This window comes from Tetrao urogallus (genome assembly GCF_951394365.1).
Source record: "Tetrao urogallus genome assembly, chromosome: 1".
Classification (NCBI taxonomy): domain Eukaryota; kingdom Metazoa; phylum Chordata; class Aves; order Galliformes; family Phasianidae; genus Tetrao; species Tetrao urogallus.
Window position 1 is genome coordinate 123,702,669 of NC_136813.1, and position 25,902 is coordinate 123,728,570.

Below are 25,902 nucleotides of genomic sequence, written 5' to 3' on the forward strand. Positions count from 1 at the left end.
AAAAAAAAAAAAAAAAAAAAAGAACTATGCAAGTCAGGAGTGTAAAAGACCCTGTCTTAGGGAAGGTGGATGGACTGCTGTTTCCATTATGTCAGTTTCTCTCCTGTTTACTTGTATCTGTTCACAGTACTGTGCAGTCCCATCACCATTCAGATAGAAGTAATTGCTACATAGCTTTCATACAAAACTCTCTTTGGGGTATACAAATCATTCAATCTCCAGCATTTGTGGTCTTGAAACATCATGGGAACCTTTCAGTGTACACTTACAGTGGGCAGCTTTGCATGCTGCTGTGCAAAAGCATCCCGATCCAATAGAGTGTTCTGGCACATGCACTTAGAGATCTTTTGATGCATGGGTTCTTGATACATTCAAAGACAAGTTCTTGCTTCTTTGGCAAGAATTGGCCTAATGCCTCAGGCAAAGGCATGTCACATAATCTGAATGCCCACTGAGAGAAACTGTGCGTGCAGGTTGCAGATTTCACATCTCAGAACCTGCCCATGACTTTCCTTGGCTATAATCCTAAATATTTTTAACAAACCTTCCCCTCTGTGCAATGGTTAAATCCATGGGTCTTAATGATATTTTATTTGTGCGACTTTAGGAAAATGTAATAATTTCATGGAGTTTAATATATCGTATGATGTTATTACCAGTTGAAATTTTTCTGGTCTAGAATGGTTAAATGTAATATAGACAGAAAAGTTAGATTTCTCCATCAATTTCTACAATTCAGGGTAAAAAATGTAAAAAAAAAGAAGTTAAAAACAACAGTGGCAAAAGAATGACAACACTGGAAAAAAAAAAAACATCAGAGTAAATATTTTTTAGCAGGGAAGGCTTTTCCAGGAGTGCAAGCCTGGCTGAAGACCAGGGTGTAATGCAGAGGTAACTTTTACAGCATGCTGGGGCCTCACTGGGAGTTTTTCGCATTGCTCACCCTGCCCTGGGTGCTGACTGACCGACTGCATATGCTAAGCTGTCTGCCCAAATGTCCTGTAGATTGCACATGCTGTATTTCTGTGTAGCTTTTGTAGTACAGCCTCTTCTGGCTCACCTGTGAATCCCAAACAATTTTATTTTCATTTATCTGCTTAAATAGGTTAACTCAGTAATTCATGGTCGTAGAAGAACTGTTTCAAATTATTAGATTTATAAAGAGAGCTGGAAGAAAAAAGCATGCAAATTATAGTAGAAAGAGGCAGATTCAAAAATCATCTCAAGTTTGAAGGCATGAAGATGCTGAGCCAGTCAGAACATGCAGCAACAAACATTCAGCTGTGAGTGCTAGTATATATGCATGATCTTTTGAGAGAAGATCATAGAAGTATTTCATCTACTTTCTCAAGCTTATCATGATTTGTAAGAGCTTGGTCTCCAGGGACACACTGACCACAGGCCCTTAGGATAATAACACAAATGCTCAATTTTTACAGCTGCCTATAAAACTCAGAAATTCCTCCTGGAAAAAGAGTTTGCTAATCCTATCGAACACCTGGAAAAAGTGCAACAACTTGGGGAACTAGAAAAGATACTGTGTGGTTTCCCATGGCTCCTACATCAGTTTAAAAGAAAGTTTTGATGAAAGCAGCTGAAAGGAACCTTGGCAACTCTTGGACAGCCAGTTGACTGTGGTATTGCTTTGTACCAGATTTGACAGTTCAGATTTTAAAGCACAGCATTTCTGGTCACTGCCCACATGCTGAATACAATAACGTTTTAAGCATTTTCTCTCTAAATTCCGTATTCTACAGTTTCTGAGGGGGTTACCCCAACGTTTTACCATCACTTTCTCACTTTGTGGCCATTTCATAGTGGTGGACAATTTCTGGGAGCAGATCTGATAGTCTGGTGAACCTCACAGTTTGCTAGCACCTCAGCCCTGCTTACTTCTCTAACAGAAATTAGCAAACTCAAGTCAACAAACTCCCTCACCATTTCATGCCAAGACGTGAAGCATAAGTTATCTATCTGATGGATCAGAATTTCTCTTTCCATCATCATCAGAGGGCACGAGATGCAGAGAATGCAGACCTGCTTCATAAAAATGCCTTTGCTTACAATTGTAATGGTGAAAAAGGCTGCAAATAACTCTCACTGGGAAATAAAGGCTGATAAGTAGACTTGGAAGAGAATAAGCAGGATTAATATAGTAATGGGCTATTAATTTTTTTTACAGGAGTAATGCTGTTTGATATTTGCTTGAAAATATGTTGTAATCCTTCTCTCTCTCTCGTCTTAAAGACAAATATTTATTGAAAACCTACCTAATACAGTGTTTCTGCACCCTGCATTTCTTAATACAAAGCTTCTGCTGCTTAGATTCATTTTGGAAAATTTGGTGTTCCCTCAAGTCATAGACATTTACTGATGTATTTACTTCACCTGACTTGCAGCTAAATAGCAAATTTCCAGTTTCATGATGAAATGACAAGGAAAGCATGAAGGGTGACAAATATTGAAAAGTGTAAAAGACTGTTCCTAACAGATCCTCCTTCTTTAAGTCAAAGCTCTTCAAGATCCTGTCTGAGCCGTGCAGGCTGAAAGGGACTTCAATAACACCTCTGTCTCAAGAGTGTGCTTGCATTGCAGGCAGCCTAGCAAGGTGATTTAAAGCCACCTGTATGGCTACAGCAAAACACGTTGGTTGCCAAACCTGTTCAGGGAGAAGGACAAGCACCTGGGCAATCAGGTCATGCCTATCTCTGCAGCATTGTGGTTATGTTGCAACTCTTGTTGGGTCATCTAATGCTGATTGAATATGTCTGCGTGAGCCTGGTGATGGTGCAGATGTAGCCTGGTCTGAGAGGAGGGTTAACTGTGTTACCCTGCATCCATATAACAAATTTCATCCGTAACAGAACAGATGCCATCTAACTGTTTCCATTAGTTTGTGCCCACGTAATATTTTGTGGGCTCTCTTTTCAGGATGTGCCTACCTGTCCCTGAGTAACATGACATGGTATTTTGATTGCTGTTAGCACCATGACAGTACCAACCAGAATGTGCATGGGAGTCTCTAAACCAATTGAAAAATACCAGAAGACAACAAAATATCTTGATTCCAAAAGTGGAGTTGGTGGGGATGAACTGATGTAGTTTGTTGCTCTGAAAAAGGCAAACCATATCTGCCTTCACGTCAGACTTGGTGAGAAGATGATTTCTGTTTCTGGGATGTCATACTTCTTTCCCAGTTTTTTCTACATCTGGAAACTACACAAATGTGTTTATTATAAGTGAATGTACACCAACTAGTGTAATTTGAGGGAAGTGGTGAAAATGGACCAGTGATGAAGAAAAAGTCTAGGGATGAAAGCTTTGCTACCATATTGGAAACGTGTCAAGGGGCCAATGATCTTCCTGGTACATTTGGGCTCATGTCAAAGGGCCCAGTCCTCTCACCTACTTCCTATATTCTGCAAACCTATGCAGAAGAGGCTGCTTTTTCCTGACCATGCTGTCATCTCAAAGATTAACTGAACTAACAGAAACACTGAAAAAAGACCTCATGCTCTTCATCTCTGTATTAGTAGACTTCGCTTTAAGTAGTAGTTCTCTTAAGTCAAGCGACATAAAGGCAGCAGAAGCTGCCATTGTTGTAAGCAATGCACCCATTGCAGCCATAGAAACATGCCAGTAGGTAAACCAAACAGCACCAAGCATTTGAGGTTTTGGATTTAATTTTGCCTGCAAATGTCACTTAATTTGATATTCCACTATCTCATAGCTCTAGCAAATAGGCACCACCACAAAAATGGTGCTGAGTAAAGGAAAAGAACAGATGAATAATGACTTAAATTATTCGGTGTATTCATGTACCAAATGTAATCTCATTGACAAAGTGAATGTAAAATTTTTCTCTTCTGCTGTTAATTCAAGACCAAACAGACTGCTTGATTTGTCAGTGCAGAAATAGCAACCTCCAGTGGTCACTTAGTCCAAATTACACATTGTGCTTGGGGTCAATATGACTTCTTCACTTTCCTCACTTGAAAAGACCTCTGAGTCAACTTGTCATGGCTTTTTCGCTGGAGATTAAAGCCACATGCATGCTTTCATCTATATGTTTAACAGACACTGTCTTAAAATTAACATAGAAGACTTAATTTTCTGATGGAATTACTCATTAGTAAATCTTCAAATTTATTCTCCTTGACTGCTCATATCTTGGCTAGCAGAAATGAATTCCCACTTGCACTGTCAGAAATAAAGCCAGATTATATCCTTCTGGAAAGCAGATATCTTCCTTTCCTGTAGATCCACTATTACATGCTTTCCTCTTTCAATTTGTCTATCTCATCCATGGAAGCCCTGTGCATATGAAGACACAAAAAGTAAGATATATTATATGCTTAAATTTTAAATGAAAAATATAACAAACCCAATTTTTAAAAGATTCCACCGATGCTCCATCTTTGATATTTAAAACCACATATGTATATCTGCTATTAAATAAGTGACAATTTAGGGTGAACTAGCCAGGCGGAATATATGTACACTGCAAATATTCTACAAGGCTTCAGAGCCACACCAGGTCTGACATACATCCATCAGATCTCACATATTAAGCAGGGTACAGTCTTTTCAAGTCTTGGACTTTGCCTGAATGACTTCATCTTTCTCTTTCCCTTATAACTGTTACATAGGAAAGAACAGTCTGCTGAACTTTGGACAAAGCCAAAATATGCACTCAGTTGGACTTAATTTAAGCTTGGATTTGACAAAGTTTGGCAAATGTCCATATCTCTGCATATGTCACATGTGATGTAGACAATTTATTTGTTCTTATTTGCTATAGAAAGAATACAACAAAAGCATGGAATTTTACATCTTGAACTGTGATTTTTTTATTTCTCTGTTACACTGAATCATTTTTCTGTAGACACATGAAATGTGTGGCTTATCTCTTCCAGCCGTTTTAGCATTTCAAAGTTGTATTCCCCCACAGTGGAACTGCAATATCCCACCACAGTTATGCTGCAAGGTAATTTTTTTCCTCTGTGGTGAATCACTATTCAGCAAACAACTCCGTAACTTTGTTAGATATCAGCACAATTCTTTCTAGTTCTAAAGGAAAACAGAAATGGGGTGGAAGGCAAATAATAGCACTTGACATCCGTACCAACAGCAAATGCTCAGCAGGCAGCCTGGCATTCAGGAATGGACATTTTTGTTATTGATGGGAGAAGTTGCTTGGTACTTTGCTGGGCATAACGTGTGTGTGGATGCTGATAATGAAAGAATAGGACCTGTTAAATGCGTGCTTTGCAGCCAAAAGATGAAACCAGAAGTGTTTCAGTGTGATTTTTACATCTGACAATGTCCTGGATATTCAAAAGAAGTCAAATCACTTTATTCAACACCATTTTTTTTATTAAACTCAGATAAGTTCAGTTACACCACATGCGTCACCACCTTCACCACTGGGAAGACCAAAGTAGGGATATCCCATATCTCTCGAATGGATCCACATGTGCCAGGAGTGCTGCTGCCTTCCTGCATCTTGCTCAGGCCTATCAGCTTACTCTGGCTTAGCAAATCAAGTACTTTTCCAAACCCAAATTGCTTTGGAATCAATGTTTCCTGTACTCCAGATACTTTCACATTCTATTTTAATATTGATTTTTATATATGCAAGATGTGAATGTTTTCCTCCATCTAACGACATGCCCCTACAATAAAGAAAATGTAGAACAAAAAAAGAATGTCTGTTATGTAGTAATTCACCATGCAAATACTGTAAGAGCGTGCAGATGTCCTGTTTGTCAGGGTGATTTATCTGCTAGGTGATTTATCTTGGTGTAGACATTCTCTCACACAGATCCATGGGGAGGAACGGCTCCTAGATTAGTAGGTGGCAACTGAAGAGTACCACATCCTAGAGTTCACCAGGACTTCCTATCAGAAAGCCCTGCTTTGGATCAAATATTCATGTTGCTCTGTTTCAAACATAACTAAAAAAAATGGGAAATAAAACTCATAACTTTTTATTTTTAAGAATTCTAAGTTCTTTCGGAGAAGATATTTGCACTTATATATAAGGCTTGCTTGCTCTTGCGGCTAACACACTCTGAAAATGTTGGCATCACGTATAATGGAAATAATGGTCTTAAAGAAATCCAATGCAAGCAAACTAGAAGTGTAACAGATCTTTAAGATATCCTACTGTATATCAAGAGTTGCCTCACTGACTGCTGAGTAAAAGATTATTACAGTGAACAATTCACGTGCCAAATAAACTATCAAATCAGGATGTCATCACAGATATAATTATCAGGAGATAACACTCCTGATATACTTGTCAGTCATAGGTGCTTGTGCTTTTTCTTGCTCTGGCTTGACCAGAAATAATTAACCAAAATCTGATGACTTCTGTAGCCACTCCCAGCCCTCCCATCCTGGTGTACTACTATTTAGATGAGAAGTAGATCCTGAGCCCTCAGTTTGAGCTTCAGTTATCTTGTTGTTATGTATGAGGATATAATGTGGATCCTTGTTTCCACTGCTCACTAAAGCAAGTGTTCATCTTGAATTGCATCCTGCTTTTGTGCTAGCTGTTCCTCAGGCTTGCCTATCCTACCACTTTCATTCTGGAGCATGTCAGCAGCCACACTAAGTGATCTGGAAGTCTATTTTTTGGGTGACTACCTCAGAGAAATCAACCACTTTTCATTTAATTTGAATGATCTCGTTGCTGTAAGCATCCCACATGTCCAAAGGCTTGGAGCTCCAATGGGAATGGGTGCACCATGAGACAGTACCAAGTAGGCCTGTTTGATTTCCATTTCAATAACAAGGCACTGAATAATGATTTCCTAAGGCCTGCTGTGGAAAACAAAATTGAAAGCATAAACATATGCAGATGGAATTCAGAGCCTGGAACGTCTTTGCCAATTCTTACAACTTATGCATGCTCAAAATATTTACTTAGGAATTCTTAATTAAGTAAACCATTCAGTAGTGGTGTACTGTTTCAGATATGTCACAGTGTCGCCGCAAAATATGCCAGTGGTTCCTCCTCTAACAAAGATCCCATTATAGAACTTGTTATCAGGCTTGGTGGGGTAAGTTTTCAGTACAGTGCACCTAGGTCTAAGCCATGCAGCTCCTCTCATGTTAATGGGATTTGTGTGGATAAATCCTTGCATTCCTCACTGAAAAAGAGCTCCTGCACGCCTGTAAGCTAAGGTGAATATCAGGTAGCGTGGCCACGGCTAACATCAGGGTAATCCTAAACATGCAGCAGGGCTGTCATGGGGCTTGTGGGCAAGTGTACACTGCTCCACTGTGTGGCCAGGAACACGAGCAAGTAGGAATATCAGAGGGGAAGGTATGGCTCTTCAAGTCAGCCAGAGCCTGAAGTAAGGTGTAATTTGCACAGGGAGCAAGGATTAAGAGAGAAAAAGTTAGTGTAGGTTTTTTTTTTTTTAAATTCAAAAATTAAAATCAATTTGTTTAAGTGTTTTGTCTATATGAAACATGTTTGTAGTTTAATATTTCTTTCCTATGTTGTCTTTTATTAGGTCTTTGTTGGAACCAAATTCTAAGCTCTTTGGAGAAATTTTGGTGCACATTTTTGTGTGTACTGGACCTTGGTGATTAGTCTGTTTATTAATCAATGAGCAGCTAGCTCTTCTTCATCACTTTGTAAAACTTTGTAAAATTCTTCTAATACCAGTAAAAAATTAGAATTTTCCTCATGTGGATGTACAATTGCCCATTATCAGTACTTATTTCATATTTATATATTTTCCACTTGTGCAAAGATTATAAGCCTTTCTGTAAAATATAGGTCAGGTGACAACCTTTCTATATAGGACTTTTGTCTGAAGTTGTAAGAATACAGTAATATTTTAAATTAATGTCATGACAAATATGCTGAAGTTAAATAAATGCCTGCATTTCTAAATATAAAATAGAACCTAAAGAAGAAATATAAATGAGAAGTACATTTCTATTCTAACAAGAAAGATTACATTAACTTATATGTTTTTATTACCCATGTGATTTTAGGCCTTAATGCTGAATTTCTGAAGTATTTTCAAGGATCTTTAAGGAGTTACTTGGAATGTGTAATAGAATTATATTGTAGAATTACAGACTGGCCTGGATTGAAAAGGACCACAATGATCATGCAGTTCCAACCCCCCTGCTATGTGCAGGGTCGCCAACTACCAGACCAGGCTGCCCAGAGCCACATCCACCCTGGCCTTGAATGCCTCCAGGGATGGGGCATCCACAGCCTCCTTGGGCAACCTGTTCCAGTGTGTCACCACCCTCTGGGTGAACAACTTCCTCCTAATATCTAACCTAAACCTCCTCTGTCTCAGTTTAAAACCATTCCCCCTTGTTCTATCACTATCTACCCTCATAAACAGATGTACCCACACTCCCTTCAAATATTCAAATTGGAAGGCCACAGTGAGGTCTCCCCAGAGCTTTCTCTTCCCCAAGCTAAACAAGCCCCGTTCCCTCAACCTTTCCTCATTGGAGAGGTGCTCCAGCCCATCATCTTACTGGCCATCCTCTGGACCAGCTCCAAGAGCTCCATGTCCTTTCTCTACTGGGTCCCCAGGCCCAGACACAGTAAGCACAAGAGCCAGGCAGAGGGGCACAGTCACCTCCCTCTCCCTCCTACCATAGTAATTTTTATGGTTCTAATTTTTTCTTTTTCCCTTCTAATGTTGTGAAAAGGAAGGCTGTACTTGTATAGGTCCCTGAGAGAAAACACAATCATAACAAGGAACAGATTTTGAGGGACAATATTATTTGTCATCTGTCTTTGTACAAATTAAGAAGCATTATTTCAGCAAGTACATTGAAATTTTCCTCCCACTGTCATGATATTTTGCTTATATCCAGATTATAAGAACTGCTATGGACTTATTTCCAAGAATTTGGTGGCCCTGCCTGTGGCAAGGGGGTTTGAGCTTGGTGATCCTTGAGGTCCTCTCCAAGCCAGGCCATTCCATGATTCTATGATTTTATGATGACAAATATGTTATTTCAAGACTGTCATGCAAAAAGCAAGCTTTCTAAGACCCCACTACTCAGGTTTAGTTTGTTGCTAGCTTTGAACTGTAGTGTCCTATCCAAGCCCAGATTAAGAGCAGGGATATTTAATTTGGATGTGACTCTGTTTATACCTCTATTTCTGTGCTGATGTTTCCCTCGCATTGATGACTAATGATGAAGAACAGTGAAGGCTCTTCATATGTCAGCTGCTACCAGTAACTGCTTAGATGTGCAACGTTATTCTGCTAGCACTGTTCAATTGGATAACCTATGTGTATGGTACAACAGCATAACAGCTGAAGCATGCATGGGCTACCTCAGTGTGGTATGGTTACAGTTGCACCAGAAATCTTCACAAAACCCTGCATTCAGGATTTCCTTGTGATAAGAATCAAGGGAGTTTGCACTACTGAGAAATATTAGATGGGAAAAGATGCCAAAATGTGGTGTGTGGATCTGTCTTTTGACAGTTATAAAGCAAAACATTCTCCATCGAGCGAAACAAATGCAGTCTTCAACCTGCCAAGAGGCAGGAGCATGGCACAATTCTCCCAAATGTGTGACAGATGCACAGACTGAGGGATGCCACAAGAAATAGCAAAGAGGAAGCTTGAAATGCTGCTGGGTGCATTTCTTTAATAAAAATAAAGTTTTCCAAAACCTCAGATTCATGATTCAGCATTTCTTTTGGCACTGAAATTATAGTAGCAATTTAAAACTAGGCTAAAGAAGTTTGAGGGAATGTGCTGGCAAGTTCAGGCCCAAAAGAGGGAAGTCCCTGGAAGTAATAAAAAATGAGAGCCTTTTTGCCCTCCCCCCCAAACATTCTCTGCTCCCCAGTAATTGCAGCTTGATCCATTTAGTCAGGATTGTCTTAAAGCTTTCTACAAGCATGCAGTAATTATTGATATCTTCACAATACCTTCTGTGGCAGATACGATCATGCTTATTTTAAGGATGAATAAGGTGCCCCACTTTGATCAAAGCCTGCTCCAAAACCATTGAGAGACCAAAGAATACATTAAAGAATAAACCTAATTATGAGACAGCAGTGGGGTGAATGGAGGAAGAAAATAAAATCTAAATTATACATGGGGTAGATAGTGTAGACAAATCTTTTTTGCTTTCTTTTGTTTTGAAGTAATAAATTATTGCTGCTTAACTTGAGATAGCTGTTGGTGGAAGCTGTGGGGGCTCAGCACTTTCCAAAAACACAGCATGATATCATAGCCCAGGGATGAATTTGCAGCACAGGTAGTAAAATAAATAATTCTTTTTTGTAGCTGCATCTTGAGTACTGTGTTCAGTTTTGGGCCTCTCACTACAAGAGGGACATCAAAACTCTGGAGTATGTCCAGAGAAGGACAGCAAAGCTGGTGAGGTGTCTGGAGCACAAGTCTTATGAGTAGAGTGGCTGAAGGAACTGGGACTGTTTATTGGAGGAGTCTCAGAAGAGACATTATTGCCCTCTACAACTTCCTGAAGGGAGATTGTGACAAGGTGGGAATGAGCCTCTTCTCCCTCATAAGGAGCGATAGGACTACAGGGGTGGCCTCAAGTTGCACCAGAGGAAATTCAAATTGGACATTAGGAAAAATTAGAGTGGTCAGGTGCTGGAATGGGCTGCCCAGAGATGTGGAGGAGTTTCCATCCCTGGAGGTGTTCAAGAAATGTATAGATGTTGTACTAAAGGGTATGATTTAGTGGGGAAATATTGATGTTAGGTGAATGGTTGGACTAGAAGACCGTGGAGGTTTTTACCAACCTTGGTGATTCTATGATTCTATGATAAATGATCAGAATGATACTTTCCCTTGTGGTTTTCAGTATCTCCCTATATTCCTATCTAAAGTGGCATTGCAGAGGTCAGAAAATGTTACTACATGAAGTTCATAATATTTTTTGTACATTTTTATTTCTCTTGCATAGTCTTGATTTAAAGGCATCATCATTTTATTTTATTCAGTTGTTCAGTAGAGGTGGGTGAGAAACAAAATCTCAGCTCTAAATCTGCATGAATCCTGGGAAGTCACTGATTCCAGCTGATGCTTTGTTGCTCAGTACTCAAGTACCATGAATGAAAGCTACTGAGTCTGAATGAGAAAGGTCTGAGTGTTCATGTCCCATGACATGAGTCACTGAGACACTGAGTTGTCAGATCTGCAACTACATTTTGTTCTTATTTTTTTTAATAGATAGTACCACATGGCATGCATGCTCTATGTTAGCAATACCTTGTCTCCATATCTATAAAGTCACAAGCCATAAATAAAAATTTACAACTGGCAAGTTTCTTAGAGATTTTTAACTTCAGAAGAGATGCACCAATACCATTAAAAGCAGAATGAATCATCATAGAATTTCCATCTCACAGTAAAATTGGTATTTCAATTTGACTAGGGAAGAGTTCTCCATCCTTTTTGCTCTGGCTTTACTGTAGTTTATTGAAATAGCAAAATGAAACACTCTGATTTTGTTTAAATGCAACATTTATGTAATTTTTTGGTTACCTTTGAGATGAAGAGTATAAATTCCTACAAAATGCTTTGCTTTTGTTTAGTCAGCATTTTCCAAAAAGACCATATCCATCCAGTGGGAAATTTTTTAATACTGAGAACAGAGGCATAAGCGATTGTTCAAGATGGAGAGGAAAGGAATGGGGAAATTACTCTGTACACTATTACTAACAGGATGGGAAAATGAAACTATCTGTATGGCCCAGTTTTAGAAGGAGAGAGGAGGGTTCATTGAGCTACTTCTCTGCAGTTATCAAGAATTAGAGTACTTTCTGTGATTCCTGACAGCCAGTTAGTTTGTGCAGCAGAGCCTGTTTTAAGCTCTGTGATGTCTATATAACTGATCAAGGATGGGGATCAGAAACAATGCCCACAGGCATCATTTTTTGGGCAGGATGCCTCAAGATCTTCCCTTTTGGTAGTGTGCATTATTTAGAAGGCATTTTCAAAAGTGCTTCATTGACTTGGACGTTGAAGAGCATTTTCTGAAAATGGACTGAAGCCTTCTAGACTGTGTAGCTGTCATGTAGTCCAGTACAACGTGTTGAAAAAGGACTGTTTTGCTAACAGAACTATTCTGCTGGCTTGTCCAGTGCCACTTGAGCATAGGTAGTACTCAGGATAGATGTGTCCTGAGGCATCCCTGAATATGTACTCATGTTATCTCATTTTTCCAAAATATTACTGCTTAAAATGCAGTCTGTGAAGATGTTGAGAAATGAGCCTGGAAAGATGCTGAAAAATAAGCTGAAAAATGAAAAATAAATGTACTGAAGTGAAAACATATGGTAGGTGCAAGTTACATGCACACTTTATAACAAATTCTGAAAATATACTTGAAGAATGGGAACTGCAAATGTTTCTGGTCTGGATGGCACATACTAAGGATCACTTGTATGTGCTCCATGATATTTGCCAGGTCTAAAAGTTCAGTTATGCTAGTGAACTTTCATTAATCGATCAGGAACTTGAGTGTAATAATGAGCAGGAGGGCTGACTGTGTTGATTCATCCTTTAAATTGTGTTCAATAGTTTCACATGAGGAATGCTTGAACTGGCTGTAGAAATTAAAGTGCAGAGCCTGAATCTGTGTAGGCCATTCAAAGCAGACATGAGCTTCAAAGATTCACAGACAATCAATTAGCACTATTTTCTGCTTTTCAGTATGACTTAGTTTCCACTTAGCAGCAGCTGGTGGCACTGCACAGGACTGAAGTGAAAAGTGCCAAAATTCCACTTGTGTGGTGCTTCTGGCACAAATCAGATTAGGAATTACTGCAATATTTCCAAATCCATGTGCCAGACCAGAGAGGTTGGGATAAGTCTGTGTAATTATAGGAACACAACCTCCAACCTTTTCTCATTTACTTAGCGCCTTCCCTGCCACACTACAGCATTCAGCAAAAGCAATGAATCGCCTCTATCTGATTCTAATGTGTCTTTCTGCTTTTCTTCAGAGCTTTGTCATCTGTGGTGGCTTTAGGAGCTAATATCATCTGCAACAAAATTCCAGGCTTGGCCCCTCGGCAGCGAGCAATCTGCCAGAGCCGCCCTGATGCCATCATTGTGATCGGAGAAGGGGCACAAATGGGAATCAATGAGTGCCAGTACCAGTTTCGGTATGGGAGGTGGAACTGCTCTGCGCTGGGAGAGAAAACAGTTTTTGGACAAGAGCTTCGAGTAGGTAAGGGAGTCTCTAATACAGTGCTAAAGCGGTGTACTGGGGCTATTTTTTATCTTTCTCACTATGGTCCTGCAAAAGCTTATCCCCCTCTTGTATTTGCCTGCTGGAGTTCAGCAGTGAAGCTCCCAGAACAAGAGTTGTCTGTATTTTTTCACTGATTGAACAGTAATTTGCAAGAGGCAAAAAAATCCCTAGTGGACTCTAGATGAAGTCATTCACATCTGTGCAACTTCGTACCCAGCAATGACCCAGATCCCTGCTCAGACATCCATGGACATAGTCATCACACCCTGTGAAAAAATTATTTCCAATTTTTGTCCTGTTAAAGGTTGCCATGATAACTGCAGTGTATGATATAGCCAATCAAAAGGGAACTAAAATGAGCTGCATATAACACCTCCTCACAGATTAAGTAGAAGGAAAGTCCCAGTTAACTCATGGAAGTATAGCTCATATAACACAGGCCTTCCAATGTAAAGCAATGATACATACCCATTTTAGAGTTGCTATCATATTTTAAAGAAAATACTGCAAATGATTTGAGGCAGGAAACCTATTCAAAGAAAATAATATAGGATCTTGGCCTGACAAACCACTATCTGGCAGAAGCTAAATGATCACTTTCCATTTATCCTATGTCTGATATTATTTCATAGGGAGGAATATGCATATATTTTTTTCCCACCACTGAGATCATTGTTTTCCTCATCATCTAGCTCATTACATTAACCCTCTTCCTGTCCTTACCTCCTTCCCCCAAGGGCTGCCCTCTTATCATGCTGATGGTGCTAAGTGTTGGGTAATGTTTTCCGGTGTGTGTGGCTCTCATGAGGGTGCTCAGAGTGAAAGCATCCAGCTTCCCTTTGGGACTGTATCACATTACTGTTGTGTCACATTCTTCTCTGGGTGACACTTTTTTCTTAAATTCAGTAGTTCAGGTGAACCTGTAATATGAACACGATTAGATGCAAGATCTCTTTAAAACTGCATGAAAAAATGGCATAACGTTTCATCTCATCTGTGCAAGGAGGAAAGAACTCACATGGTCCTCCTCAGAGCCATAGATCATGGCTCTGTTTTTTTTTTTCCTTAGCATGCCTATGAAATGAATGCCAAAAGCTGAGATAGACTTAAGTCAATGATAAAACTGAGTATTTTTTTTTCAGAGAGAATGCAAGTATGGGAAACTGACTGAGGTATGGGTTTTGAAGGGCATGGTGGCAGGGTTATACAGATTTGAAATTAAATAAATACATTGATTTATTATTAATTAATTAATTATTCCCATTAATACATAATGGGAACTGACTCACATCATCAGAGAATCACCATATTCTATGATCTTTACTCCATGTAGAAAATATGCCTTGATTAACTTTATTTTCTTAAGGAAACTATAAGTGGAAGACATTAAACATCCTCAAGGTACAGTGTACAAGAAACAACGTCATATTTGACATTTGCCTTCAATTTTAAATATATCAGAACAGCATCTAGTCACTTGTACTGACTAACAGAGACCTAGGTCTGGTCTTCCTTAGTTGGTCTTATGCTTATTTGTCATAAGTTGATGTCAACAATGATGTTGCTAGAAAATATATAGATGCCATGCATACTATTGTTCTTTATGTTCATTTATCCTGATCTGCAAAATTCTGCAGGAAGAAAAGTCCTCTTAATGTCTGTAAGATCATTTATGTTTTTGGAAAGAGACACGCTGGAGTGTTGTACCAGAGTCTGTGTCATTGTTAAATTTTCAGTTAAAAAGGTTTTCACAACTTCTGCTCTCCTCTTCAAACTGAGTATCTTATGATATCTCACCAGCACCCTCCTTGTATTCATAACTAATAATTTTCACCACTGAGAAAAACCGTGCAAGTGAGCACAGTGAAATACCTAAAGTAGACAACAAATTGTGGTTGTGCTTTCTTTCTGAAATAAGAGCTATAGCAAATAGAAACTGTTTGGCATCAAGATGGACTAGCAATCAGGATATCAACTACACAAAGTTTGAAAAAACAGGGTTTTCTTGAGCCCTGTACAGGTCATTTTGCCAAAATGTTCACCAGATTCTTGACCTCTTCACCGAACTTGGGTGGTTTCTTGCAGCTCTGAAATGACTGATGTGGAATTTGGTGGATTCTTTTATGGCTTAACCCAAACACAGACAAAACTTGGCAGTTGCAGCAGAGTTCTGATTTGACATTTGTTGAGTGTGAAACCACACAAACTGTAACGGATGGAGAAGGTTTACATGACCCCTGCCACCTGAGCCAGATGAGTTCCATACAGGTCTATAAAGAGTCCCATAATCCATGTGTCTTTATTTGTTTTATTAGAGAATAGCATCCGGAGACAATGTGGTCATTATCTAGGGAAAGGACAGGATTTAGGAAGTGGTGTTATTACACTAGCAAGGAGTAAAAAGACAAATAAGAAAAATAATTAAAAAAAAATACTCAGAAGGTTCGAAAGACTTGTAAGCATAAATATTTGCAGGTGTAATAAAGCACATCTGTATCTGACGCATACACAAACACTAAACCAGATATTTGATTCTGGCTTAGACAAACTGAAGTGAGGGTTAGGACTAAAAAGTATAGGCATATTATCCACCTGACCTCAAAGGAAATCTCATCTAGCTCCACCGCAGGACCACTTAAGGACAAGAAAAATCAAGACAAATTATTCAAGTCATAGGAAGGAAGGGGAAAGTAAACTATGACAGCAGGATCTGAATTGCTTTAAGGCATTTTTAGCTTACAACCCAGGCCGCTCATGCAGCACGGCCCAGACCATAATTTGGCCATTCCCTGCCCTGTGCTATCATGGTGAGTGGCTATTGAACACCCTGGCCCAGCCCTGGGCACACACCCATCACTCAGCAACAGCCGAACATTGGTGTGAGATTGCCACTATCTGGGCTGAAACTAGGGCATGGGGAGGGAGCAGTGCAGCGCTAACTCGAATTATGGCAAATAATTCTATACATTTTTATACATTGGATAAAGACAGTCCTGTGAACAGCAAAAAATGCATAGCCTTGCTTTCTGTTTCGATAAAGGAATTTGAGAACCACTTCGAGGTTGCTGAAAAAATCATCAATTTTTTGGTATATTCGCAATTCCATTTTCAGTTGACATAAATAAATAACCTGCAGATTTTCAAATGGAATGTATATAGTTGCAATCAGATAAGAAGAAAAAATTGATCATGTCTCCTCACTAGACTTTTATAAGCCTCTTTTTGGCAGTATGTACATTTGTAACAACTGTTTTCAAGGGTAAAAGAGAGAAAGAGTAAAATTTTATCAAAAATCTCTGATGAACACTTTGAGAACTCACTAAGAATTGCAGATACTTCCATTGAAACAGACTGATGCATTGGTTTCACAAAAACAAGGCCAAATATCCCACTAGTTTTGTTTTTGTTTCTCTCCTTTCTAATGTTTTAATAAAAATATTAAATATTAAAATAAGTTTTGTTACTTTTATGCATTTATATATACTTACATAATATTATATAGTTTATGAGAGCTGCTCTGAATATGCTGATCCCAATATCAGAGGCAGATGGTGGTGGGATGGCAGTAGAGGCTGAAACTTCCCACCAATATTCCATTACATGTTGTTGCCATGTGACAGATGGCAGCAGAGGGGCAGTCTGACAGAACGGTGCCTGACATGGAAGCATGTATGAAGCAAAGGTGTATTACTGAATTCTTCCATGCAGAAAAAATGGCACTCACAGACATTCATTGATTGCTTTCTGAATGTTTGTGGAGATTGAACAGTGGATGTGAGCACAGTGAGGTGACAGGGGTTACATTTCAGCAGTGGTGGTGATAACAGTATGTCAATTCTGCTTGTGCAGATTTTGAGGAGTGTGGCATGCAGACTCTTGTTCATTGCTGATGAAAATACATAACAAATGGTGCAGACTATGATGAAAAATAGTATTTTGTAGCTGAGAATGTGCTCTATTAAATAGTGTTATTGTAATCATTATAAGTGTTTTGTAGTTTCCATGGAAATAAATATCAGGCATTACTTTCGGCGTGACCTACATATATGTGGCTCAAGACAATTCACTCAGTGCTGCTAGGCGACCCAAAAAGGTTGGATGCCCATGACCTCTGTAACACATGGGTGTTTATGTTAAAAACAATCAAAATATTTTGTTCAGAGGACAGAATAACGACTGTAGCAACTAAGTTATGCATGGGGCATTTGTACTTATATGGAAGGTTTACAGTAGGCAGACATAAAAAGTGACAGGAGTATCCAAATCAGTAGCGTGAACAAAAGATGTGGCATGGGGTTAATAAATGAAGCATTGTGTATAGATTTTTTGTTTGTTTGTTTGCTTGTTTGTTCACTTATAGCTGGGAACTTTTCCAAGCATGCTACTCCCAAAGAAAATTGTCGCTACTACACTCAGTTTTACTCATCAAGTCCTTGTGTATACTTATAGGTGTCACCTTTCTGCAATCAACCCTAGTTTTCATGCCTGCTCCTCACATTAACTCATCTTTTGCACTCTCCATTCATTCTTTTTATTATAAACCTTGAGATTATCTCTTTCACAAATAGATTCACAAACTAATTGCTTAACAATATATAAATTAGTACTATAAATTTGATAATCATTATTGAAAGATAATTGTTCTAACTTGTTGAAGATAAAGAACCTGGTTTGGAAGCATTTAGTCTCTGGTCCTAAGACCATGGAGTTATCTTAACTGCCCTAAATGATGTCTGAAGCTATCTATCACATAGGTAACTCTAAAAGTTACAGATTATTAATAAGAGTCGGAAGCAAATAACTCCAAGGAAATAAGTAGCCAGTACAGTCTCTGAAGTAGTGGATGAGAATATGAGAAGTGAAACTTGCTTTCCTTTGAAATAGTATTGTTCCGGCTAATTATTGATCATTTCCACTGGAATTTTCCGAACTGAAGTGCTCATTAAAAAACTGTTGTTATCAGTGTTTAATCCAGGGCAAAAATGAGGCGCAGAAGATACAAGTGTGTGTGGCTGTCAAGATGGCAAAAGGAATTTATAGATGCCTCCTCTGACAGACTCATGATATAGAAAAGGATCACAATGTAGTATTATTCATCTGGCTGTCTCGCACACTGCAGAGTGTCTCAGAGAAAACAACAGAGATATGTATAAAGAAAAAATTAGTACATTAGTCTCTCTGAAAGACTCTCTTCTATTTATTTCAGTTGAAATAACAACAGATACAAAGAGCACAATAACATTGTTTGATAGAGCATATCCCCAGGTACAAAACACTATTTTCCAATACACTCATCACCATTAACTGCATATTCACCAGTGATGAACAAGAGCTCTTCATTTCACATCTGACAGCTGTGCACAGCCTTCCAAAATGTAGCCTGTCTTTCACTTTGCTGTCACTGCTGAAACACGCTACTCACTGCCTCACTGTGCACATACCCACTTTTTGGTCTCCATAAACATTCAGAAAGCAATCAATGAATGTCTGTGAGTGCCATTTTTTCTCTGCATGGAGGAATTCAATGACACACCTTTGTTTCATATATGCTTCCATGTCAGGCACCGTTCTGTCAGACTGCCCCTCTGCTGCCATCTGTCACATGGCAACAACATGTAATGGAATATTGGTGGGAAGTTTCAGCCTCTGCTGCAATCTTACCACCATCTGCCTCTGATACTGTGGGCCAACATAATAAAATAGCAGGCATTACTTTCGGAGCAGACCTTGTGTTTGAACTGCACATCTCATAGAGAAGAATCAACACATTTACTTATTTAAATATCTGATTTTTTTTTTTTTTTGGACCTACAAATTACTGATATATGGAAAGGATGCTCCTAAAGTGAGATTAAGCTGCTTGCTGTGAGAGATTTAAGAGAAGAACACATTTTCAGAAACTTCCATTCACTTTGCGCTTGCTTAAGTTTTACTTCACACTCTAGGCATAAAGTGGGCAGGATGGAAAAGAAAATGACCTTTTTAAAGACTGCTAAAATATGTGTGTGGATTTTCTTAACTCACAGGTGAAGAGTACCTTACAAGTTTTTTTGAGAAATAATGACAGAAAATAAAGTCAGTTGTCAATATTTGTATACAAGCATTCACTCATACACAAGCATACACATGCAAGTGTTAAATGCTAGGAAGACAGCATCATTTCAAAGAGAAGATGAAGAAAGAGAAAAGAACTTCTGAATCTTCTGAAAGAATGATACTCATTTAAAGAAAAGATATTCTTCACTACATATGTAATAAATCCACACTGAATCCCAACATTTCAGCTGCAGACCTAAAAGAAAATGGCAGTTGAGCATGTAAGATATGTAAGTGATGGCATAATGGAGAAATTATTGACATTTTAATATCAGTAAATTATTCTTGGTTCAGGCCATATATAGGCTTTATTTAATTTGGATTCACATATGAATTCAGTCATTTTTATTCTGGGCTACAATGGTGGTTTAACTGAGGTGCCAAATGTTCATAAAATTTCCTAGTAAAATGGGAGGAGTAGAAAGGCTTATTATTCTCCAAAAATGGAAATTTACCCCCAGGCTGATACATTAATCTGGTACAGTAGTGTCTAGTATGAGTTGGCCAACTTGCAAAACTTTGCTTGCAGTATGAGCAGAAAACTTCCAGTACATGAGGACAGGCGGCATTCTTAGGAATGCTTTACAACCATACACATGTTTTAATACTATCAGCAAATCAGTAAAGGGAATCATAAATGAATCTGGATAGTTTGCTTTAAGTAAGTATCTCTATCTCTCTATTATCCTTTCCTTCCTCCCACCATTTTTTTCTCAGTTACTTTTTGTCTTCATTTTCCAATTTTTAATCGATACATGTTGCTAGTTAATGCTCAGCAATATTCATACATCAGGTTGACTGTATGACTGTATGTTTATTATTCTAACATCTGTATATTTATTATGGGAAAATCTATCTTTACTGACTTGTGTTATATCCAATAAAAACAATATGGGGGAAAGAAAGGAATAGTGCAGCTGGAAACAATTTGAAAGGGGAAAATGAGCTGGAATTAAATTATTTTAAATGTGATACAGAGAAGAGTGTGCACTTCACCAGCGGAAAGGCAGAAATGATCTTTGTTGTAGCAGTAGGTGCTATGATTGGTTTAGGTTTATCAGTTACTGTCAACCACAGTTGCATGGTAGTCTGTGGATCTAATATGGAAAAAACTTTGTTTATTTTGTTGTTGTCATACAGGATGATTCATAAAAACAAAGTCTTTTTAGCATTCAGACAACTGATCAGAAAGAAACTTGCTGGTAATTTGAACTGGAAGTCTGCCTTGATGCAAGGATTTGATGAAAGCCATTTCAATGTGAGGTGGCTTCTTGCAAGATGGCATTGTCTTCCAGTGTATAGTGCAGAGGCTATCTGGGATGTCAACAAAAAGGTACACATGACGTATTTAATCAGCCAACACTATGTGCATCTTATATAAACTGCATAAGACCAAAACACATTGGATCTTTATTGCTCACACGAGTACCTTGGAGTGACTGCCAATGCCCATTTTACAAATGTCATGTGGAGGCTTTGCATTTGCTACTGTGATTTAGTTAAACGAGTACATGCTACAAATAGCATGGCAAATTTAATGAGCTGTGGCTTATGCAATGATAGTTTTTAATAGAAGCACGGTGGCATATTACAAGATGTATAATTCTCAGTAATGTGAAGAGAGAGATTTCTCATTATTAGGCTGAATTAAAAAAAAAACAAACAAAAACCATACATAGCAAAGTCACCATTCATACCAGTTGGGTAAGTCAGTCAGGCAGACAGAGACATCTGGTAAAGAGAATAAAGTACAAAATCTGAGGACCTTCTCAGTATGCTCACTTTGCTGGTAAGATTTATCAGAGTGCAAACACTCATTGCAAAGCCTTCTGTTAAACGGCTCAAATAAACAGTGCATTTCTTTTCACAACTGTTATGTTTCTGGAAGGAAAAACAACCTTAATAAACATAAGAGAATTCAATATATTTGTATGAATTTATTATATATATATTATCACAGAAGGATTTCAGCTTTGTTAGTGACTATCCCAAAAGTTTCCTTACAAAGACAGAAAGGCCATGCTGGCACAAAATCAGGCTATTTTCCCTAAAGACCCTCATGCTTACATTAGTTGTCCTATAGGCTGTGATCTAAGTACGATAAGGCATGCAGGCTGCCTTAGGACAGTTTTTACAGGACAATTCCATTTGAAGATAAACTACAAAGTAGAAAAAAGCTGTGAAAATCTAGTTGCTGCAAGGTAAAGTGAGAAGACTATTCCAGTTTGCATTATCATCATTGAAAAAAATTAAAGAGTAGATTCAGACAGTTCATATTTTCTGACTTTAGAAGAGTGGATAAGGTTTTTACTATCACAAGCAGAAGGGCAATACGGTAACCCAAACCAGAATAAGAAAATAAACCTTCCAGCTGGCAGCTGCTGATTCTGGGAAGGTTTAGTAAAAAAGTTATGAAACAACTACTGTGCTAAGAATTGATAATATTCTAGCAGAGGAGACAAGCTCTCTTGAGAGTAGTAGGTTCAGATTTTTCTTAATTTCAGTAGGTTTCTGTCTGGAGGTTTTTAGAAAAAATAAAAAGTAATTTCTCTTATAAGGAAGTACTGTGTTAAAGAAACATTTTAAGAGATGGAGGATTCCCATCTGAGTGAATCTGTTCAAAAATTTGTGGCTGATAATTTCTCTGAGCTTTAAATATTTCTTTTTATGCCAGAGCCTCACAATGATTCAGAAAGAATTAATGTTTTCAAAACAGACTGCAAATCACAGATCAAAAGATAAATGTGAATGGATAGTACCATTTGTAAATTATGTGTTGATAGTAAAAAGTTTTGACTTATATTCTCTACTTCCATGCCTTTTTGTAAGGTACAACTGTCCAGTTGAAGAGTAGCAGATTAAAAAGTTATCACTGTCATTCAAATATTTGTGTCTCTGAAAGAACACTTGCGGACATAGCACTAATATATTAATACATTTATTTCATGAACTTTACATGGCTTGCAGCTGGATGAAAAATGGTAGATGCTGACCTGAGTGAGATCTGGAATTTCCATCCTGAGGGGAGTGCTAACTCCTTAAACTTTTGTTTTATTGCATTTTACCTATAAAAACGAAGTTTTCCTTGGAACAGATGTTGTCCTGTAGAGAGTTTTGAACTAAAATATGCTGATATACCTGACTCTGACCAACTTCATTTTGGTCTATTAGTGTATTGCCTTTTAAATTAGTTAAGGATGAATGTCCTTTGATGTAAACTGCAGGGACCTGCAAATGTGGAAATCCAAATCTCTGCATCTCATGTGCTTTGTTCTTGCCTAGTTCCATATGCATCCTAAGTTACATGGCTCTATGAGACACCATGCAGCTTGGTTAAAGACACTGCATAGCACAACACACTGCCTTCCTGTGACCTTAGACCTCAGGTTACAAAAGGGCCATTGTGTTCTCAAAAAACAACAGGTTGATATGGGGAAACAATTTCATACTTTGTTTCAGTTGTCCAACATCAAATGGATTTTAAAAAATTAAATAGAATAACTTCTTTTAAATGCCAGTGTGGAAAACAACGTTTATTCTTGAAATAGATGGCTAGTCAGGGTTTTTGGCATTTTGTGATCTAGTAAATCTGGCTATCTGCAGAAGCAAAACCTGATGTTATGTGTAATGTGGCTTTATGAATAGAGTGTATAACAACCTATAACTCTGACCATGTTGTGCTCAGCATTGGCCAGAACAAAATCCTCATTTACAGTTGCTTTTTAACTTTGCTTTCAGCTACTCAGGATAAAATTTTCCATGTTACTGGTCTGCCTTGGGATGAGTGAGTCAGAGGTTCCATGGAAAAGATAGTAGGGAAATTCTAGGCTGTTATTTAATTATAAGCTGTACCGTAATTTGGACACGATAGGGCTAAATTTGAACAGCAATAAGAGTGGCATTTCCTTACTTCCAAGTGCCTTGCTTGAAACATCCATATTCCTTTACTGTCATTTTTTTCATATCACTTTGCAATAAATTTTGCGGACTACAAATGATACATAGCATGCTGACTGAATAAGAAACTTCTAGCCTTCCAGTCCTATTTATCAGTGACTTTCAATGCAATGCTCACCTTAAACAGGAAGGCGAATAACATTTAAAATTACCCACTGTCTGCTGCTGGGCCGAGCCCAATATCATGGAGAGCAAATTCTGGTCAGTAGCATTTTTGCTTCTGCTTTCACAAGAGCCAGGATTTTACATCCACTCAAAAGACTCCTGCCTTTTAAGTACAAGCAGAAGTTTAAATTGGAGCTGAGTTTTGTATCAGGGACTTTATTAAACCTAATTCAATAAAGAGAAATCAACTGTGCAGTATTTGAATATTTAGGTACAGAACAACTTTACAAACTAGCATGTGCTGCCAAATCTTCCACTTTCTTACCACGTGGTAAGAAATTCTTTCATGTAAAATGAAAGTCAGCACAGAAGAGTAGCTGACCCAAACCTGTCAGTAGCTGATGCTGTAATAACTTGGGCTTCTAATGACTCTGAAGATTCCCTGCATTTCACTAGTGTGGTTAACTATGTTGTCAAAATCTCTTCCCTAAAATTACATATGATAGGTTTGGTCCACCTAGCTCAACCTCTACATCAAGCAGGACAGATTAAATGTAACGTTAGATTTCAGAGTTGCATGTAGCAGCATCTATCCCTTTCCTGCCCTTTTGCTTGGGATGCATTCTGGCTAGTAAACCATCTGTTTCTAAATTGAAAATCTTGGAACAAACAGAGAGGCATGTACAAAAATTACAGAAAACACACTTGTTGATCTGTGCATTTTGGTATGCAATTGAATGTTTCAGCATTCATGCTCAGATCACCATTCCACGCAGTTTACTGTCCCGCCTCCAGTCATGAACAATTTCTTTGTCTAATAAAGTGACTGGCATATTCAAAAATATTATGACTGACAATATCTTATTTTCTTATTGTGAAAATTTCCTTCCTGAGTATCATGCATGACTCTTTAGCATTGAATTAAATTACCCATGACTAGTTTATTTCTTACTAACGTATTGTATGTCAATAATTATGAAACAGAATATTATTGTTAATGATACGAGATTGAAATGAAAGCAAGCATGCAAGCAAACATACAAGAGGACAGTTTCATGTATTATTGTTGGGAGATCTGAAAAAACAGAATCTAGCAGAACTGTACTAAGGTTCAATTTAGCCAAGAACTTGTGTCATTGTCTACTTGTCTAACATACACTTAACTTCAAACTCAATGTTTTAAGTCCTATTTGAGTATAACGGGGTTTGAAAGTGCTTCACTTTAAATGCATGCCTAAGTTCTGTGTAAAGTATGGAAATCATAGTGAAAGCCAGCATGTAGGATCAAGCTGAGGATGGGTCTTTCAGTTAGCAAAAAGTGTACACTTTTTCAGTTTTTATTCAGTTTGTTCTTAGGATTTAACTAATTCTAGGTGAAGACTTACAGTCACAGAATCACAGAATCACAGAATCACAGAATGGCCAGGATTGGAAGGGACCTCAAGGATCATGAATTTCCAACCCCCCTGCCACATGCAGGGCCACCAACCTCCCCATTTAATACTAGACCAGGCTGCCCAGCACCCCATCCAACCTGGCTTTAAACATCTGTACACAACTGTAGTCTGTCTTTCTCTCTACTACAGAGATTCAGTCTCAGATTTCTGGGACTGGCAAAGAAAAATGATTCCTAGGAATTATCAACATTGGTGTAAAAAAAAAGGAGGCTTGAATGGATGAGGAGTTTATAAGGAGGCCACTCTCATCCCAGAAAGGAAACTAATGTGCTGGCTTGTATCTCCCGATTTAAGCTCAACAGACATGGGATGACTTTGATGACAACAGTTAAAGGCAATTGCTGTTGACAGATTACTGGAAAGCACTATTCAGGGTCATTATTTATTTTTACCAGTTTGCTCATTTCTTCATGCCAACATGGAAACTTGTTTTCTGTCTTCATCATGGGCACTGTGTCCAGTTTGGGGTTGTCCAGTTAAGAAAGACAGGGAACTTCCAGAGAGAGTCCAGCAGAGGGCCACAGAGATGATCAGGGGCCTGGAGCATTTCCTGTATGAGGAAAGGCTAAAGGACCTGGGGTTCAGTCTGAAGAAGACCAAAAGGAGACCTTATTAACACTTAGAAATATCTAAGGGGTGGAGTCAAGTGGATGGGGCCAGGCTCTTTTCAGTTGGTGCCCAGGACAATAGGCACAAACTGGAATACAGGAAGTTACATCTGAACATGAGGAATATTTTCTTTACTTTGAGGATGACAGAGCACTGGAACAGGCTGCCCAGAGAGGTTGTGGATTCTCCTTCTCTGGAGATACTCAAAACCCTCCTGGACTCCTTCCTGTGCAACCTATTGCACGGAGCCTGCTTTAGCAGAGTGGTTGGACTAGATGATCTCCCGAGGTCCTTTCTAATCCCTGTGACTATTTGATTTTGTGATCTACACATTCTGTTCAAACAAGTTGTCCACTGACAGGGTTGAAGCAGCTTTGCAGTTTCTGAGGGGAATGACACAAGTGGTAGCCTTGGCATCTGTCTCTGTTGCTGAACT

General features: G+C 38.5%; 1 protein-coding gene across 2 annotated transcripts in view; it reads left to right on the forward strand.

Moving 5' to 3' along the window:
• Nucleotides 1-25,902, forward strand: part of WNT7B (Wnt family member 7B) — a gene marked incomplete at both ends in the record, with an annotated part of 93,616 nt that overhangs the window by 39,878 nt on the left and 27,836 nt on the right. For both annotated transcript variants that reach the window (XM_079536944.1, XM_079536943.1), the window contains one exon: nt 12,992-13,218. In XM_079536944.1, coding sequence (XP_079393070.1) covers nt 12,992-13,218 — 227 coding nt within the window. The remainder of the gene's footprint in view (nt 1-12,991; nt 13,219-25,902) is intronic.